A 20,225-nucleotide genomic window follows, 5' to 3' on the forward strand; every position below is an offset into this window, starting at 1 on the left:
ACAAATTATGAGGTAAAATTTATATGTGGCGCACACTGAAGATTATTGCCTTAGTATTTTAAAAAAAAAAAACCCTACAAATAGGTCCACTTCAGAAAAATGAAATATGGATATCTCCACTAAGGTTTTAGGAAGCCCCTAACTTCCAAAAGTTGTTACTTCTCCATCCTCACTGTCATTAGAAGGTGATCCCAGGTCAATCAGCAGGGCGTGTCTAAAAAGCTATGTGGCAGGCCTCTTTCTGCAACATGTCTTGTTTGAAATATCTAGAGAATTAGCTTCAAAATTTATTCCCAAATCCCTCACATGTGACTGAAGCAGAGATATGTTAAATATCTCTGTTTGTTTATTTGTATGCTAGCAGCAATAACCAACAGGAAATCTAATCCATCCTCTTCTAAGAGCTATTCATGAACAATTATAGCAGTTTGGAAGTAACTTTAAAAGTGATCTTCTCCTATTGGGGAATTACTCTTTCGGAACTACTCAGATGGCCCTAATCATCCTAGTATTGGAATGCCACATAATTTTAATATGTTTATCCCAGAACACCTATGTGAGACAGGGAAGCGCTATTACCCCCCTTTTACAGATAGGAAATGGGCACAGAGAAGTGAAGTGACTTGCCCAAGTTCACACAGGAAGTCTAACAGAACATGGACGGGGAACCCAGTCATCCCAAGTCCTATGCCTTCCTCTTTTTTATTCCTGGGGGCATTCTGCGCAGCTGCACGCATGCAAAATTCATGTCCCCCACAGATTGTTTTGCTTCCCCGCAAAAAAACGACTTTCTGACGGGGAAGCAAAGGGAAGCCGCAAGACGGTCATGCAGCCCTCAACAGCATGGGTGAGTCATTACAGGCACCCGGGGCAGCCAGCGGAGAGGTAAATCAGCTGCTAGTCCTGGCTGGGCTGGGGAGGATGGGTCTTCCTCTTCCCCTGCAGACCTAACCCCAGAAACCTCCTCTAGCTGCAGGAAGCTGAGCACCTCCCACCCACTTCCTGTCCCCATTGCTCCTCAGCTGTGGGGGGAAAGAGTCACTGTATGGGGAACTGCTCACCTGTCTACCCAACACCCGTATATCCAAACCCACCCATACCCAGACTCCCCGCTGAGCCTCACCCACCCCCCTGCACCCAGCATCCCGTATTGAGCCCCCCACACCCACTGAGCCTCATCCTCTGCCTCAGGAGCCTGCCTGCATCCGGACCTCCAACAAGTCCCTCCCCCTTGCATCTGGACTCCCACCCCTGCACCCAGACCACCTCCTGCTGAGCCCCCCACTTGAACCCCCACCACGACAAGCCCCACCTCCCTGCACTTAAACCACCCTGTATCCAGACCCTCACACCACTGAGCCCCAACCAGCTGCACCCAGATCCCCACCTCACCAAGCCCCACTCCCCAGCACCCAGACCCACCCACTAAGCCCCCACACACCCAGAAGCCCATCCCCCCACCCCCAGACCCCCCCACTGCTGAGCCCCACCACCTTCATTAGGACCCCCCTGCAGAGTCCCATTCCCCCTGCATCTGGAACTCCCAAACAAGCCCCTGTGCATCCAGATCTCCCCCGCATCTGGACCCCCGACACCTAGACTGCCCCACACCTGGATTCCCCCACCCCCACCCCAAGGATCCTGCTAGGCTGAGCCTGCCTGCACCACTCCTGGATCAGAGGCCAGAGCTGGGCATGCATGCAAGACTCTGCCCCTCTTGCTTGCTATCTTTGTGCACTTGGCGTGGAGGGGCAGGGCCCCGGGGTGTTTTTGGGGCAGGCCTGGCCCTTGCACTGTGTCAGGGTTGTGTGCAGCTTCATCTCCAAGTCCGTGTCCCGTGGGTAGGGTGGGGGTGCTGCAGGGTGATCTCCCACCTCCATGCAGCCAGTGACCTGCCTGGGCTCCCCATTGCCATAGTGGAGCCTCCACATTTATTTATTGACAAATAAAATATGCAGAATTTTGTGGAATTTAAAAATATTGTGTGCAGAATTTTTTTTTTTTTTTTGCACAGAATTCCCTCAGGAGCATCTTTTTTTGAGGTCCTTAACTGTAATTGCAAGTTAACAGCAATTTTAGTTTAGTGAACTAATGAGAAACTCATAAAAGTCAGGGAAAAGTTAATAGTTTAGGGTTATGCTTCCATGGACAACTTAGCTAACGCAGCTTTTTCAAAAGGTTTCCATTTCTTCCTCACATGTTTTATAGTTGCCTGAACACGTTTAATAGGCTAAATGCATCATACTTATATTTAGATGTACTTTCCACTGCACATAAAACATTTCCCCTCCATTAGAAGCAATCGGGGGGTGGGGCGGGGGGGAGAAAGAGAGAGAGAGAGAGAAAGAAAATCTGTTAACATACCAGGCTTTTGACCACCTTCAGTAATTCCTCCATTACCACAGCGATGCCCTGGTACCCTAGGAGCCTGCAAATGACTTTAAAGTGAGGGGGACCAACAAAGTTCCTGTAGTTGCTATAAATGCTGGAATATGTCAAATTCAAAGCCTGATGGGAGAAAAAAAATAGTATTAACAAAAATAACTCAATTTCCTGCACTGTCATAGAAATCTCTCATTGGATACAATGTACATTACTTTTTGTGCAATATTTTTATGTAGGGCTGTCAATTAATCACAGTTAACTCATGCGATTAATGCAAAACAAATAAACTAGACTAAAAAACAGTCACAATTAATCACAGTTTTAATAGCACGGTTAAACAACAACAGAATACCAATTTATTATAAATATTTTTGAATGTTTTTCTATATTTTCAAATATAATTATTTCAATTATAACAGAGAATACAAACTGTACAGTGCTTGTTTTATATTATTTTTATTACCAATATTTGCACTGTAAAAAAGATAAACAAAATAAATTGTATTTTTCAGTTCACCTCATACAAGTTCTGAAGTGAAATCTCCAAATGTAGAATTATTTTGTTTTACATAACTGCATTCAAAAACAAAACAATGTAAAATGTTAGCGCCTACAAGTCCACTCAGTCCTACTTCTTGTTCAGTCAATTGCTAAGGCAAACAAGTTTGTTTACATTTACGGGAGATAATGGTGCCCACTTCTTGTTTACAATGCCTCCTGAAAGTGAGTACAGGTGTTTGCATGGCACTGTTGTAGCCAGGGTTGCAAGATATTTACATGCCAGATATGCTAAACATTCGTATGCCCCATCATACTTCAACCACCATTCCAGAGGATGTGCTTCCATGCTGAATTTAAATTGGTAGTCTATTATTATTTAACAGTGTGATTAAAAAAATAGTTGTGATTAATCACAGTTTTAATCATTTGACAGTGCTATTTTTAAGCATATTAAATTATACAGAATTCAGACAGAACTTTGCCTCTTTAGCTCTAATATATAAGATGAGTTTCAAAGCTTCCTTTTAAAACAGAAGACATGACTGACTAAAATGTTCCTTAATAAGCTGAATGTAATAAACGCTAATTGTTGATGACTGGACATCTTCCACTTACTATTTATACTACCACTATAATTCCTCCTTCAATTTTATGACTACACCATGTTAAAAGGGCACAAAAGTGGCTCAAGCTAATATCTCAGTGGTTCTCAACCAGGAGTACACATAACTGTGGGGCTATGCAGGGATCTTCCAGGGGGTACATCAACTCATCTAGACATTTGCTCAGTTTTACAACAGGCTACATAAAAAGCACTAGCGAAGACAATACAAACTGAAATGTATACTGCTCTATATACTATACACTGAAATGTAAGTACAATACTTATATTCCAATTTATTTATTTTATAATTATATGGTTAAAATGAGAACATAAGCAATTTTTCAGTAATAGTGTGCTGTGACACTTGCGTATTTTTATGTCTGATTTTGTAAGCAAGTAGTTTTTAAGTGAGGTGAAACTTGGGTACACAAGACAAATCAGATACCTGAAAGGGATACAGTTGCCTGGAAAGGCTGAGAGCCACTGATCTAGATTACCAAACATAACTGGAGCATATCCTGGTACTGTAGTTTCACTTACAGAACATTTGGGGGGCAAAAAATCAATAGAAACTGTTACAGTTTCCATTTTATGTTGTCTCATGTAACGTTCTGAAGGCTCGAGTAAGTAAAACCAGATTTCTAAACTTAGTGATCACTACAACTAATTGATAAAGGTTCTCATTTGAGCTCATAATATCTATAAATGGACATGTGACACAGGCTGACAGAAATTCTGTCAATCAATATACAAGGCAAGATCCTTAGTTGTTCTCGATCAGTGTTTTTTTCACCTCAGTCAATATAACTATGTAGACTTATACCCTCTGAGAATCTGGAAGATGATTTCTAACTCACATTGGGGCTCGGATGAGAGCTAGCTGTCAAACTCCACTTATATGAGAGGGGTAATATTTGTAGCATGGAGAAAAGCAATCATAGGAAGTGGCAGAGATTATATTGGTTCCTTCTTTCACAGCAGCTTGCCCATCTTTTGTTTCTGCAGGTTCTGTTGGATCCGCTTTGCTTCTCCTCAGTATTCACTGCTTGTAAGACATGAGTGCAAGCTAGTTGTACTATTAAATCTTGGGCTGCTCAGAAAGCAGCTGTGACCAAGGTCTGGTATACACTTATAATTTTGGTTGGAATAGCTATGTTGCTCCAGGGTGTGAAAAATCCATGCCCGTGAGCATTGTAGCTATGTGGACCCCACCTTGAGTATAGACGCTCTTATCGCCTAGGGAGGTAGTGTTGCTATACCAACAGACAACCCCTTCTGTTGGGGTAGGCTGCATCTGCACTATGGGGTTATGTTGGCATAGCTATAATGCCATAGCTGTGCAGGTATAGTCCTCATAATGCAGACATGTTCCAAGAGCGCACCCAGGGAGAAGAGCGTGACCTCTCTCCGATATGGAGCCCACCACAGTTATTCATGCCCTTGCCAGTCAAGACTAGATTTTTGTAATATGCTCTCTGTGGCTATACAGTGAGGCCACTTGGGAACTAAACTAATAAGCAGGAAGCTGGCTTCCACCAACTTTTGAACAACTGTCTACTAAAGAAAAGCAGTTACTTGTCAGCATTTAAAAACGTGCAGCTCTTGTAAATGTATACGCTATAAAACATATAAGACATAACATGGCCAAGTTAAATGTTGGTGTTGGAACCTTAACTTTCCCATTTCCAGACTCTGATTTTAACTGAGCAACTTTGTATTTAATATTATAAAATATGCACAGAAAATATCCAACAAGTTAACATTATTTCAGCTAACTATTACAGAAAAGGAGTTACAACCAACCAAGTATTTTTGTACTCTGGAGATCCAGAAGTTTCACTTCACCTTATTTTTAATGTTATCACATTTCTTCTGCTCAGGGAGCTGTCTCCGCTAGAGTGAACAGACTACACAGTGAAATATGTCCCTCTATCATATTTTAAATTACAACTATTGACACCTGTTACAGTTTGCATATTTATAATGATGGGGCGGGGATATTTTCTCAAATTATTTAGCCATTCTTTTTGTGAACTCAAACTGCAACAGATGTTTGGAAGATTATCAGAATCCGTGCAGGACACTGCTCTGGAAGAAGCTAAAAATCCTGTTATTAGATCACAGCTGATTGAAATACTGAATTCTAAATTAACACTGACTGGCAGAGAGCCCAAAACTACAACTGAGTATTAAATGCAAAATTGCACAAACACATGCAGAAGTAGGGACTGGGAAATCAAATGGGAGTGGTACTGGTAAAGCTTGATGAATGCTTGAAAAATATTTAATTTTACAAACCATGCTATTCCTGATTTATGCTCTTATTTCAAGTGTAGCTGGCTTGCCGCAGCAGCTTGGTTCCTGGGCTATTTTCTTGATTTGCTGTGTCCTTGCAAGAATAGGTACCCTATTTATGATTGCTAAAATAATGTATGACAGCAGATGACTCAATAAACATTCAAGTAAGAGAACAGCTGATGGAATATCCTTTATCTCTTTTCTATTTAGGTCTTTAACTGATAATAGACAGGTCTGTAATGGAGCAAGCTTAGTCTACAAGTTTGTTGCCTTTTGATACTGATGAAGTACAGAGTTAATTTTCCCAAACGTTTCATAAAACATTAAACAGACTTTAAAAGCCAAACACAGATGAATGCTTCAGTATACTGGATACTATAAAAAAAAATTTATCCCTAAATGCAGAAGCTTTATATTTCACAGTAATGGTTTTAATTGTTGCATTCGTTTGTTCTTGGGGTTTATAACTTTGTAGACTTTGAGTAACAAAAATATCTGTGCTACAGAATATCCCAGTGTAGAGATGATTTTCCTTTATCAAATTATACAGTATTTTATTGTTCTACAGAAGTTTAGAGTAAGGAGAAAGGGTACAGCTGCATACTTCAAGGAAGAGAACAGTTATGAAAAAGCAGGCACTAAAATATTCTTCAAAAAACCAGGCAGAAGAATCAGAAATACCATATTTCCCCATGAATATTTGGACATTTTACATCAAACATGTAAAGCAGCTTGAACAATCCACCAGTAAATGCTGGATTAGTGGCGCATTATAAAACTGTGACAAGGGATTATTAAAAAAAAATAATAAAAAGTATTGCAGAGGAATACAAAAAGACTAAAGCAGAAACCTGAAACAGCAAAGTTCTCATTAATCACTGGGAGAAGCTTGCCCTTTTTTAAGCTATTGCTTCCCCCACATCCTTTCACTAAAAAAAACCCAAAAAAACAAAACAAAAAAAACCAACCAAACCTCCTGTTCTGCCGATGTCACAGAAGTGCTAGCCTTATTCACTCACAGCATCACTGAAGCAAGCCTAGGTACATACAGAGCAGCATGTAACTGGAGTGCTCATACACTATATTGTCCAAGAGGTAGCGAGTGAGAGAATGTATGTCTTTTTTCCTGCATGTTCTTTAAAAACCTAGGCAGCAGGCTACTTAGACAAGATGTGTTCATGTACGAATTTAAGTAGAAGAGAAAGAAACAGTGTCACCAGCATCCCTGGAGAATAGAATTGCAAGTGTCAAGCAACTAGAATTTAGTCCAGAGAATCTGAGAGAGAAAACTGGCGAGTACAGATCATGAAGGAAGTCACCTACACAAAAGGACACAGAAAATCTCATTTTTCAGTTTTGCAATATCTCCATCTGAAAATCTTATTCTAAGGATTTATTTCAGGAAGTGAAGGTCAGTAAAGATTTTATAATGAATAAAATACTAAGTTAATTTTTCAAACATTAGGATATAATGTTATGTACGTTACCTCTAAATAGTAAAATGTAATTAATGCTTGCTAACAAAACAAAACATTGTGAAAACATTTAAAAAAAATAAAAAACCAAAATTCTACTCAAATAGCTCTGAGAATGAGATGATGGATTCTAGATATGATCAGGCAATATTTAAAAAAAATCTTTTTACTTAAAATGTAATTAACTAGGATCTTTTTAACTAAAACTTGATATGGGACTCAAGAGCCACTAGATGCTCTGATATTATAGTGTAGACCACCGTATAGATACCTAAGAGACTTAAGATGGATGGTCAAGTTTAGTATTATAAAAACCACTTCAGTCTGTGGTGTGCCCCCATCTGTTTATCCAATGAGTTTATTCAATGGCAAACTCATTTCTTTGAAATTGATGCAGCTGTTTCATTGCCTGTATTTTAGGGTGGTTAGAAAGAAGGGCACCTCCATTCTTGAGGGGTGGGTTGTTTCGTTTTCGTTATTTTTTAGAACTGCCTATATAATTTAGATGGGTGTGTTGGCATTTATATTTTAAAAATATGTTTATTGTTGTATTGTAGATGAGCATATGCCTTATATTCTTCACAAATAAGCAAAATGCACAAACTGCAACTGAGAATTCTGAGAAATATGTTCCCACATATGAGTAGCAGTTTTGTTTTTTTTAAGGACTATAGTGCTTCATTGAAAATGGTGCATAAGGTACAGTTATTTTAATGTGATCCTCAGATGGATAATTTTTCCAGTGGTTTTTCCAACTTAAAAAAAGAAAGGTAGACAGACATGTGTACTACCTCACATAAACTTCAGAATATCTGCTATGTCAGAATTTTATAAGCTTCCATTCTCAGAAAAATTTTCCAATACTAAATTGTTATTTAGACAGGAGACAGAATACATTACATCCACAATATGAAATAATATGTTCACACTGTAGTGAAATCACTAATCTTTTATTTCATAATCATTGCTAAAGTCATTTATGCTAGTAATTTAGCATAAACATTTCAAAAACACTTAAGTGCTTAGTATATGTCTACACTGCAGTCAGGAGATGTGAGGATACAGAAGGCCCTAGACAAATTAGAGGATTGGGCCAAAAGACATCTGATGAGGTTCAACAAGGACAAGTGCAGAGTCCTGCACTTAGGACGGAAGAATCCCATGCACTGCTACAGACTAGGGACCGAATGGCTCGGCAGCAGTTCTGCAGAAAAGGACCTAGAGGTTACAGTGGACAAGAAGCTGGATATGAGTCAACAGTGTGCCCTTGTTGCCAAGAAGGCCAATGGCATTTTGGGATGTATAGGTAGGGGCATTGCCAGCAGATTGAGGGACGTGATCGTTCCCCTCTATTCGACATTGGTGAGGCCTCATCTGGAGTACTGTGTCCAGGTTTGGGCCCCACACTACAAGAAGGATGTGGAAAAATTGGAAAACATCCAGCGGAGGGCAACAAAAATGATTAGGGGACTGGAACACATGACTTATGAGGAGAGGCTGAGGGAACTGGGATTGTTTAGTCTGCGGAAGAGAAGAATGAGGGGGGATTTGATAGCTGCTTTCAACTACCTGAAAGGGGGTTCCAAAGAGGATGGATCTAGACTGTTCTCAGTGGTAGTAGATGACAGAATGAGGAGTAATAGTCTCAAGATGCAGTGGGGGAGGTTTAGGTTGGATATTAGGAAAAACTTTTTCACTAGGAGGGTGGTGAAACACTGGAATGCGTTACCTAGGAAGGTGGTGGAATCTCCTTTCTTAGAAGTTTTTAAGGTCAGCTCTCCAATAGTGATCAATATTTAAGCCTCTGTGACTCTATACTATCGAAGTGATAAGCAATGTTGAATATCATGCTCCCTTTTCTGTTAAAGATATTTAAAATGTATGCAATTAACAAAAAAATTGTTCCATGATCTCTCATGTCAACAGACATGCGTACTACCTCATGTGTCCATTAAAAATTCTGACTGTTTAGTTTTTACATGGCAACCGAGCCAGGAGAAGATTTTCAAAAGGCACAAAGGGGAGTTAGGCACCCAACACCCACTGGAAGTCTGTGGGAGTTTAGTGCTTTATGCTCATTATGCCTCTTTTGAAAGTTTCCCTCTTAATAAACAGAGGTTTTTAAATGATGGGTAATTTCACTCCCACTGGTGTATTGTCTGACTGCAGATTCCTTAGGATTGAAATATTCAGTGATTTACACAATAGTACCAAACATTTCTGCAACTGGAAAGGTCTGAAAATACTCTATGATTTATTTTTCAAACAAATGCAAGTGCCAAAGATTCTCTTTGCTTATAGATTCAGTCTGATCAGATTACTTCATTTTAAAATGCCCATAGAAAAATTAAAAGCACTGTTTCCTAATAAATTACTTTTCTAAATTACAGAACACTAATGTTTAAGAGCCACATAGTTCTTCTCCGTGGTGAAGCTTCTGGGACATCTCCTTATTTTTCTGGAACTGCAACTATAATCTTCCTTTCTTGTGGGGAGACAGTTGTGAAAAAATATTGAGTGGCATCACAATGGGAGTAACAATACAAAATGTAACAGGAAGCACAGCAATGGTAATTTGGCCACCCATGGCCATTTGTGATGACAGCTTTTACAGTATTATGTATCATCCCAACAGGAACAACATGCTGTCAGGTTATTCAAGAAAAAATTTTCAGAAAGAAGAGCGAGTGCCTGCTAGTCGGTCTTCATTTGTCATAGAAAACCTAACTCCACTAACCACCTACATATTGTGTGTAACCTGCCAATCTGCAAACCCCTCCAGTGACCAGTGCAGAATTTTTCACACATTAGAAGAAGATCCAGCATCTGCAAGCAACAAAAAAAAAGATCTGGCCCTGGGTATCTGGCTAACTAGCAGTATTCTGCTTCTCATCATTGCCGGGATCCTCCTTTACGGCTGCCTGCATATATGGTACCGCAAGAGACGAGAACGTGTAGAAGGACAAAACATGAACTCAGAACAGGACAAGGGGGAGGCTTGGACAATAAACAAGTCACACACCCCAGAGCAGTTTAACAAGCAAGGCAGATTAGTCCAAAGTGTTGAGGGTAAGAATGCAGAAGGTATTCAACTGGCTACCATAATAGAAAATCCCTTAACTTCTAAGGAGCCTACCATGCAAACTTCTAAAAGCCAGGAATTAGTGCCGATGACAGTTGGGCCATTTTAATTGGTAAACACCACTGCACAGATTAACAGTGCACCATGTGTGAAATATTTTAACCTGCAGAGTTCTATACCTTTTACAGTTTGCATTTGTGGTGTTTAATTATTGCTGATACACTCTTATCAGCATTCTTAACCACAACTGATCCTCCCACCATCACACGCACAGCTGGGAGGGTCTCAATATTAAGGTTTAGAACTAAGTATTCTCTTGATTTGATTAAGAAAATATTATCAAGCATATAGCATAGAAATCAAAGGGTATTCTTGATTTTTGTTTTGGAGGCAGAGAATAAGGTTTATTCTAAAACAGTAAACCAAAATAAATAAATGAATGAAAAGGACAAAGGGAGAATTATTATTAAATAATAAACCAAACTGAAAATTGCATACTGAGACCGGTATTCTCATGCTGCAGGCAGCTCGAATGCCCTGTGTTAAATGACTACATCTATAATGGCCTGTCACATTTTTTATCCACATTATTCAGAATCAGGTTGCTTCTGAAACTGCACAGTTCATTGCTGTACGTTGTACTTGACAGTTCCATTCAAAACAAGTTCTAGTTGTAGGACACCAGCTAAATTCATTGATATTCGAAAAAAAGGATTCCTATTTCACCCAATTTAAAAATGCACTCAGGATGGTGACACCAGCAAGAGGCACTCTAGTTACACCACCATGAGAGGTTAAGGTATTCAACGCTTAATGCTGCAGTTTAATGCTTAAAGCTGCAGCTATAAGAGGGAAGTGCTCATTGCACAGCATTGAAAGGGGAGATCATGAGACCCAAAACCATGACTCATGATTGCTCTTTCCCTAAACTGAAGGGGGAGAACAGAACAGAATGGCAGGTTTTTAACCAGCCACCAATTTCTGTTAATGTACCAAGAGTAAAAGCAGCTAGACTATGACTGAGTACATGTATTTTTGAGATTATGGAAATTTACATGCAACTACAGTTGTCCTGAAGATCTTGTCAACACTGTCCTTGAACTGGAAATGTGGGCACCCTGGAAGAATGATACGTCCAGTGTTTTCACACATTCATCACATTCCACAGTTTTCAATCTATTAAGCACATATTTCTTCCTTTTAAATTGATATATTTTAGTGTTATTGTATAATATGGTGTGTGTGTGTGGCTGTACGATATACTGTGATTTTATGCATTTATTTTAAACTGATACTAAAAGAATGTATATTTAAACTCAACATTCACTTAGCCGGCTTGATCTATTCCAGCAGACAAAGAAGGGCAACTGTTAGCATAGCCATTGCCATCAATTCTAATGGCTTTCTGGAAGCCAAGGTGGTCTATTACAGACAGGTCTGATAATGTAGCAGCCACTTAAACACTTCACATCAGGCAGTGCGGCTTTTCCAGCTACTCTACTCCTGAAGTGTTTCAACCATTCTGTGACTGATCCTTCAGTTTCCTTAGTGCTAAGGTAGTCATACAGATGGAAATCATAGCTGGCACAATCAGAAAACAAATTTGCTCCATTCGCTTTGCCGTTGGGAGATAACACAACATAATTGTGTGCCAAATGGATGGTGACTCTCCTTTCATAGGAATATGCTCAAAATTATATTGCTGTAGTAAATTAACCTTTATACCTGGTCTGTAAATGTTAAATAATGTCACATACTTTTTTTTTTTTCAGTTGATTGTGTTGTCCTTTTGTCTTTTAAATAAACCGTGTCCGATGTTGAAAATTTACTAGTGTTTCAAACGGAGATAATTACCCAAAGCAAACACTAGCAACTGAAATAAAGTCTGCTCAGAAACTGAAGTTGTCCCTGCAGTTTTATCTCCAAAACGAATGCAGAGAAATAAACTACTGCATGCCTCTTTTTATCAACTATGATGAAATACTTGTTCTAGTTAAATTAATTCAGAGCAGAGAGACTCACATAGGGAGGAAAGATTATCCTGTGGTTATGACATAAGTCCATGAGATCAGAGACCTGGCTCTGTGCCCAGCTCTGCCAATGGCTTACAGCATGACTTTGCAAAGTTACTAACTTCTCTGTACTTCAGTTTCCTAATTTGTGACATGGGGACTGTCATCATTCCAGGCTGACTGGTGTGCCCCCTTGCAGGTAGGCATAGGGTTACAGGTGAGCCCTTACTAGATTTTCCCGATGCTAAAGAGCACCTCCCTGTGGAGGGTTTCATTTCTTAACAGAAAAGCCAAAACAGAATATAAACAAAACTTTCACTCCAGCATCTCATTTGGGTGACTAAGTCGTTCCTACCCCTTCTGTCCCCGACCTGAGTCCAGGGCTTGTTTCCATCCAGGCTCTTTCCCCAAGATTGTCTCTGCCCCTGTGGTTAGGCCTACTGCTTCTACTGGAGTAAGACCCTTCTCTGGATTCAGAGGTCCAGGGAGGTCCAACCACTGCAACTCTTCTCTAGGACAGCAGCTGATCTTTGCCAGGGCAGTATCTTGGAGACCTCTGGCTGAGACCAGACCCTCTTAGATGCCTGCTGACTGCAGCCCTCCTCTCCAGACTCACTCCCCATTCTGGTGGGTTCCCCAGAGAACTCATCCTCTAGGCTCCCTACCCAGCCCTCTTGCTCAGGCCTCTTCTGGGAGCTCCTCTCCACAGGAGCATCCTGTCTCCCTTTGGAGTTTCCCTCTAATTGAGCTTGGATAACCTTTATTAGGTCCAGCTGCTTGGTTACTAATTAGCCACCTGAGGCAGTTAATAATCCCCAGGTAGGGCTGTCTCAGGCAGACAAGGCCCTAATTCCCCATAAAGGGCAGCTGCCCTGTGACAGGGACTCAACAAAATTCCCAAAGATTTAGAGAGGGTCAATTAATTGATATTAGTATGCCACACTGAGATCCTTGATAGAAACTGCTATAGAAGTATTATATTATTTACAATTTTCAACTGTGATAAAATCTTTGTATTACTTCAGGCTTTTACTTATTACAGCCCTGTACACACAGCAATGACAAAAAATGTAGGCATTTAAAAGCCTAAGTCGCAGTGTCTTTCAACAGGAATTAAGGACTTCAAGAGACAAGCTTTGAGCAGGGGGTTGGACTACATGACCTCCTGAGGTCCCTTCCAACCCTGATATTCTATGATTCTAATATGGGTGAGGTATTGGATGAACTTCTGTTGGTGAAAGAGACAAGCTTTTGAGCTACACAGAGCTCTTCCGATTTGGGAAAGGTACTCAGCCACACAGCTAAATACACCATGGAACAGACTGTTAAGCCTAAATGCTTACGTCAGTTTTGAAAATGCGACATAGGAGCTTTTGAAAGTTTCACCCTGGGTCACCCTATATAGAATTAGAAAATTCATAATCTTCTGCTCTGAGCCATATTGATTGATTTGGCTTTCTAACCTGTGAGAATCTGCAGTCAGATAATCTCTCTACCATCTCAGGTTCACTGTGGTGGTCTTGTGTTTTGGCAGCTTGCCCTTCGATTAAATGAGAAGGTATATATTTAGAGTAACTACTTAGACTGCTAATAAGAACCAACTAGTGCAAATTAATATTGACCTGTGTCCACTAGGAACTGAATTGAAACTACAGTGGTTTATATTAAATCAATAGAACAGCCAGACGGCCATGCTTTTTTTGTGTGTGTGTTAAGTACTAAGTGGTTTAGAGGTGAAAAGCTCATTGTACTATCTCCACTCCCCTAAGACACCAAATCCTCCTACCAAACTGTTATCAAAATACGCTTCGTGTTCCTATGGTTATTTGCATAACACATAACTGACATTAACAGAAAAAAAGAGGCGAGGTTACAGATGGAAGAAGAGACACTCAGAATGCTCTACTTGTCGATTAATAGTTTCTCATCAAAGACAAGTATACATCATGAGTGAAATCCTGCCTTGATTAAGTCAGTGAGAGTTTTGCCATTGACTTTAATGAGGCCAAGATTTCACCCTATGTCTTTAATTTGGATGATGGAATATTTTTCCTCTACAAAATAAATTAGATGATATACACACAGAGCTCTGAAGACCTAACTGTATATTAACTGTTTAAGTATTAGTAAATCCTCTCTAAGCCAAAAGTAGCCTCTGTAGTGGCTGGTCTATATATCCTCCATAAGAATTCCATGCTTCATAATCAGATAAAGCTAATCATGATTCTTAAGGTAATATTCTCCCATTTGGGAGTTATACAATATTTTATATGGCCATCCAATGTTTCCTCCTCCTCCAGAGCCATCTCTCCATAACCTGATGGCAGTATGTCCCATAAGGCTATTTGACTCTTGAATGAAATCAAGAGACATCATTCTGCATGCTCTCAAACATTCTTGCCGACATAAAGTCAGTCATTTTGCAGTTAGGTTTTTTTCTAGCTGACTGTTCTATTCCCAATGCCAGCCAGGAGGAGCAGTTCACAATATCCATTGGCCTATATCTCATTACTGATGTGAAAGCAGGGGCCTGTAGGTACATAAAATCAGGTGTCCCTGATCCTGCTGTAGGAACTGACCAGTTAACCAGAAGAGCATGACAGGAGAGCATACACAACCTGAAGTGTGTGTGTTCATTTCTTATCAGAAAATCTCCCAAATCAAAAAAGGTGGGGTGTTTTGTTATGGGTTTTTAAATTTATTTTTAAAATACTTTGCTGACTGAAGGATGGGTTGCTAATCTTATCAGCAGTCACAGTGGGAGTTAATACCTCTTTTATTGCAGAGCTGTGAGAAGTTAAAGAAGAGAATGTGGTTGGGAGTGCTGGATGATGAAAAAGGGGAACTCAATGGCATGATCTGTCCTCACTTCTCAGTTGGCTCCATTATTTGCAGATGGAGGGCATTTCATTTTGAAAGGGTTCTGCAACAGGTTAATCTTCCAGGTAAACAAGTTTAGCCTTGGAATCTGTAAATCTATGAAAGTTCATCTCCAGCAGAGCATTCAGAATCTTGCATAATAATCCAAAGATTGCAGATATTTTTTTCCTGGACCCCAAATGCCCTAAGACCATCATACATCAAATATTTTAAATTCAATAGTGAAGTTCTCTGCTGCAGGAAACACACAACAGGCATACATATTGGGACCATCATTCAAAGAAGGAGTAAAGAATATAATAAATCTAATGTGATGTAGAGTTCTACTTTCCCCCAACACACTGTTCAATAACTGCTTGGAAGTGAATAGTCTAATTAAAATCACTACTTGTGGCAACACTCAGTTCAACTTTTAAATTTTCCATATAAAGAAAGATTAAATTCTCATTTTTCCTTCATGTTTTAGAAGCACACATTTTACAATAGCAATCATTACCTTGGGACTGCAAGTTTAGCATTTCTGAGTTGTAATTTCTCTGTCTATAATTAGCTATATAAGCCTGGACAAATCACTTAAATCAATCTGTCTCAGTTTCCTCCATCTGTAAAAATGGATATTATAATCCTGACAACACCTAAGAGTGGTGGTGCAATAATTAATTTATGTGTATACAGTACTCTGAAAACGAGATATGCTAAGTATAATTAGATAATGAAAAGTAACCACACAAGAATGAAACATACCTAGGTGGCTCATTGAATCAGTTATAATTCTAAATGCAATACGTAAGATTTGCAACCTCTTCTGGATTAATACCCATCTAACTGTACCATGAAATGAGAAATATTCTTCACATAAAGCTTGCACTTTGTCTCTCTTCTTACTTGAAAAATGCTGCAAAATTAAAGTGATAATTCATCTCCTCTATTTAAAATACTTTCTAGTGACTTGTTAAGGCGCTGTTATTCCAAAACTATGGGCTGGGATGGGGGACAGGGTGTTCAGAAAAATTACCACCCATTCCTTCCCATGAACTTTTTAGGATATCAGTGTGACACTACATCCCATATTCTTCATAAAGATATGGTTATTATATGATTATGACATAACTAAGATGGGTTTTATGCAATATGGGTCATGTGAGATATCATTGGAAAGGTTATGATTTACTGAATATGATTATCCTATTCCTATGCATGTATCATTTTTGTATCTGAAGTTAGGAATATTATCTATGCATCTTTTACACATGTGTTTACACCTCGGGAACGCCCACTGGACAGAATGCAATCATTCCAGATGGCAGGTTGGGAAAGGCCATTAGGGGGAACAATAGGTCTTTGAAGATGCTAATCTCCCACTAGGGAGCCTTCCTGGGGATGCTGGAAACAGCGTCTGAGTTATGGCTGCAGGGACATGTGACCAAGTCACCTGGTACGGGACTCCATGATGATACTAGTGTTTTTCCACTGATCGGGTGGTGGGGTGGGAATCACACTGGGAGACAAAGGATTCCCACCATATGCAAAAACTATTTAAGGCAGGGGAGTGACATCATCAAGGTTGGTTCTTCATTGACTCCCTGCCCAAGAAAAAGGACTGCTGGAAATACCTGAAAACAAAAAGACTGGACTAGGAGAGAAGGGCTGAGCCCAGGCAAGAGGGTTGTCTAGCCTGTGAAAGAAATATCAGGAGTTTTAAGCTGCAAGCAAATGCATCTTGCCTTCAAGAATCTGCAATCTGCTTAAAACAACATTTAGGGTGAGAATTTGCTATTTATAACCAATTTCTTTAGTATATTAAGCTTAGATTGTATATTTGTTTTATTTACTAGGTAACCTGCTTTGAACTGTTTGCTATCTCTTATAATCACTTAAAACCTATCTTTTGAAGTTAATAAACTTGCTTTTGTTTTGTCTAAAACCAGTGTGTGTGGAAATCATAACTTGGGATAGAAAGCTGTGTATATTCCCCTCCACATTGAGGGAGGAGGTGAATTTCATGAGCTTACGCTGTATAGTTCTCTGTGCAGCGCAAGACAGTATAATTTTGGGTTCACACTCAAGGGGGTGTGCACTTGAGTACTGGGCAGTTCCTTAGCTGAGCCTTCCCATGCAGAGCTGATCTCAGCATCTGTGTGTACAGCTGCAGCTGGGTGTGTCTCTACCTGTATGTGTGCTGGTAAAGTGCAGTCTGAAGCCTGTGAGAAGGCTTGGCAGGCTGCATAGCAATACAGTTTAAAAGGGAATCCAGGCTGGTGGGTCAGGCAGGCTCAGTGGTACCCCAGTTCCAGGCGGCACCCCGAAGGATTCCGTCACAATCAGGATCTAGGAAGTGAAGTTTATTTTGTAAAGTGTTTTTTAAAAAGCTAGCGATGCTGCTGCAAGAAGAATATAGACTCAGGTTTTTTTTTACACTACTAAATTTAGGAATTACTTCTTTCTCACCATCCATTTAATAAAAGCTTCGTATTAATTCCTATACATATACATTCCATAAGCAAAACACAAAATGAGTGTCAGTCTAAAAATCAAACAAATAAAAGGAAATGTGACTTCATGGAGTTATAATGGAAGTGTCAAGTTGGGAATTTACTGCTTTTGTGATACGTTAAAGTACTGTAGCTGGATATTAAAGAAGTAAGATAACTTTGTGACCAGTAATAAAATGTTTATTGCTAAGAACGGGTAATTAATTCCCAAGCTTTCAGGGATGAGAAAGGATTTTATACCCCCAATATACAATATTACAGAGTTCAGCATGTGAGTAGTTCTATTAAAGTAAATAAAACTACTCACTTAAAGTTATGTGCATACACATAAGCATTTGCAGGATGGGGCATTTTGGGTATCAGATGCTGTCTCATGCTTAAGGCACAGGATGAGGAGTCAGGAGTGCTACACACTCACTGTTGTAACCTTGCATAAAGCCATCATCCTCTACCCGTTTCTGTTAGCTGATCTGTAAAATAAGGAGGACAATTCTAATCTATCCAACAGGGTTGCTGGAAAGCTGAGTTGATTAGTGTTGGTAAAGCAACTTTCCAGATCCTTGAAATGTAGATACCATAGAAATGCAGAGGTTTTTTTTAAACAGTTTAATGTCTGAGATTTTGAGAGAGAGTCCTTATGTTTATTTTAAAGTCTGATTACAGTCAAAGGGCAGCTTTTCCTATTTGTTTCATTTCACTTTATAACCACCACCACAGGAATTGCAAAGAAGCAGCAGCTACTCTCAGTGTGGGCTCATGTTCCCTCTCTCTGTGGTTGACAAAAATTCTACAGCTCATTTTCTGTTCAGTTCTCCTCTGCCACTGTGGAGAATTGCGCAATCTAAATTTGACATGAGAACTAATTTTTAACAACATTAGATACAGCCAAACATCAAACCACAAAGTTTACACGGTCTTGCAAATATCACTGCACCTTTCACTCAAAATCCAAGAGCAAATTAGATTTAAAATATCCTCAAGAAGCATATACACTAAATACTTAAGCAAATTAAGGGTAAATTTCATAACCAATCATTTCTGTACTGTAACATTTTTCAGAAAAGTTCTGTCATCAAGTATATACAAACCACAAATATAGGGTAGTAAAATCTAACCTTCGATCCATGGAGATATTGGGGCTGTGCATTAGGTTGCTTATCTCTCTGAAACTCCTGAGAAAAGGGTAACACAGTACGAACAAATCTACAAAAGCAAAATATAGACATAGTTAGTTACACTGGCACATCTAATATACCTAAATACATGCTTCTTCTGTCCACACACAAAATCAAATCGCCATTCTAACCCTACAGTCCAAGTCAAGTAAGGGGCAGCATACAGTTGCACTGCCCCAGGAACAGGGCAGAAACCACACTGCAATTCCACACTTTTTTGCTGCTGCAGCTTACTTCCCATTTTGTGCTGGCTCCAATATGCACTTCATGCACAATATGCACTTCTCTTGCACCTGCATTGGAGAAGAATTAGCAGCCCAATGTTGGCTGCTCTCCCTCTTTCCCCATGTAGGTGCTAATGATACAGGTAGCCCACAAAGGGGAGAAAGGGATTTCCTTACACCTCCTTACTCCCATGCACAGGCAATTGAGTCCTCAATAGTTAGAGATTGAACAGAACTACAAATCCTCTGCCAATGAAGAAAATGCAGAATTGTTCCCTACAGTTTACATACTAGTGTGTGTTACTACAATCCTACCCATATGCCTACAGGTTTAAACACAGAATGCCTTCCAATAGTGCAGTAAACAAAATAACTAGCATCTATTGTGTGTGGTTCTTTCCTCCTACCCATCCTCCTTTATCCACAGAGAAAATCTGCGTGGAATACATTTTTTTATTTTATTTTTTTTTTTAATGTATGCACAGTGTGCTGAGGTGCTATGTGTTTTTATTAGTGAAGGCCAAGTAGAAAAGTGCTCCTTCCTCCTGGAACGGAAGGTGGCAAAGTTTTTTGGTGCTTTGTAGATCCTGCCACAATCTTGGACCAGCCCCAAGAAAGCGGTCTCCTGTATAAGCAAGCTTTACCCTGGTGGCAGACAATTTCATTGCACAAAAATGTACCTCTAATAGACACACTCCTGTCAGAAAGCGCAGTGATACATCTGGTATGTTTGCCATACCGATTCTATGTCAGTGCATAAGTAACTCTTGTTCTCCATGTTCAAATCACCCACCTTGCTTCTTTAAAATACTGCCACTCCTGTTTAACGTTTTTTTAGAGGAACTTCACCATCGGATGCAGCTTGTGTTGCTACCAGAGAGTTTTAAACAGATTAGAATACTAATTCTGTCAAGATTAGTGTATGGCAAGCACCATCATACTTTTAATTCCAGTGTTCACTGAAGTAAGCCTTGCTTTAGACACCATTAAAAATGCATATGCGTGGGAAACAAGTGATCTGAACATGCCTCCAATTCTATACATAGCTAAAAAGTGTGACTCAATGGATGTCTGCAAATCTGAATTCTCTCCCAATG

The 20,225-nt window shown here is 39.7% G+C and overlaps 2 protein-coding genes across 4 annotated transcripts in view; one reads left to right on the forward strand and one right to left on the reverse strand.

Moving 5' to 3' along the window:
* CYFIP1 (cytoplasmic FMR1 interacting protein 1) overlaps nucleotides 1-20,225 on the reverse strand; it is a 139,637-nt gene that overhangs the window by 31,817 nt on the left and 87,595 nt on the right. For all 3 annotated transcript variants that reach the window (XM_074965759.1, XM_074965750.1, XM_074965768.1), the window contains exons 23-24: nucleotides 18,845-18,932; nucleotides 2,365-2,508 (exon numbers count right to left, since the gene is read on the reverse strand). In XM_074965759.1, coding sequence (XP_074821860.1) covers nucleotides 2,365-2,508; nucleotides 18,845-18,932 — 232 coding nt within the window. The remainder of the gene's footprint in view (nucleotides 1-2,364; nucleotides 2,509-18,844; nucleotides 18,933-20,225) is intronic.
* LOC141995045 (fibronectin type III domain-containing protein 9-like) lies at nucleotides 6,665-12,227 on the forward strand. Its single transcript, XM_074965791.1, has 2 exons — nucleotides 6,665-7,199; nucleotides 9,654-12,227. Exon 2 carries the CDS (start codon nucleotides 9,792-9,794, stop codon nucleotides 10,452-10,454), a length of 663 nt encoding a protein of 220 aa, XP_074821892.1. The 5' UTR covers nucleotides 6,665-7,199; nucleotides 9,654-9,791; the 3' UTR covers nucleotides 10,455-12,227.

This window comes from Natator depressus, chromosome 1 (assembly GCF_965152275.1).
Source record: "Natator depressus isolate rNatDep1 chromosome 1, rNatDep2.hap1, whole genome shotgun sequence".
Taxonomy (NCBI): Eukaryota; Metazoa; Chordata; order Testudines; family Cheloniidae; genus Natator; species Natator depressus.

Coding starts and splice junctions, on each gene's coding strand:
- LOC141995045 (XM_074965791.1), top strand. CDS start 9,792: ATGGGAGTAACAATACAAAATGTAACAGGAAGCACAGCAATGGTAATT.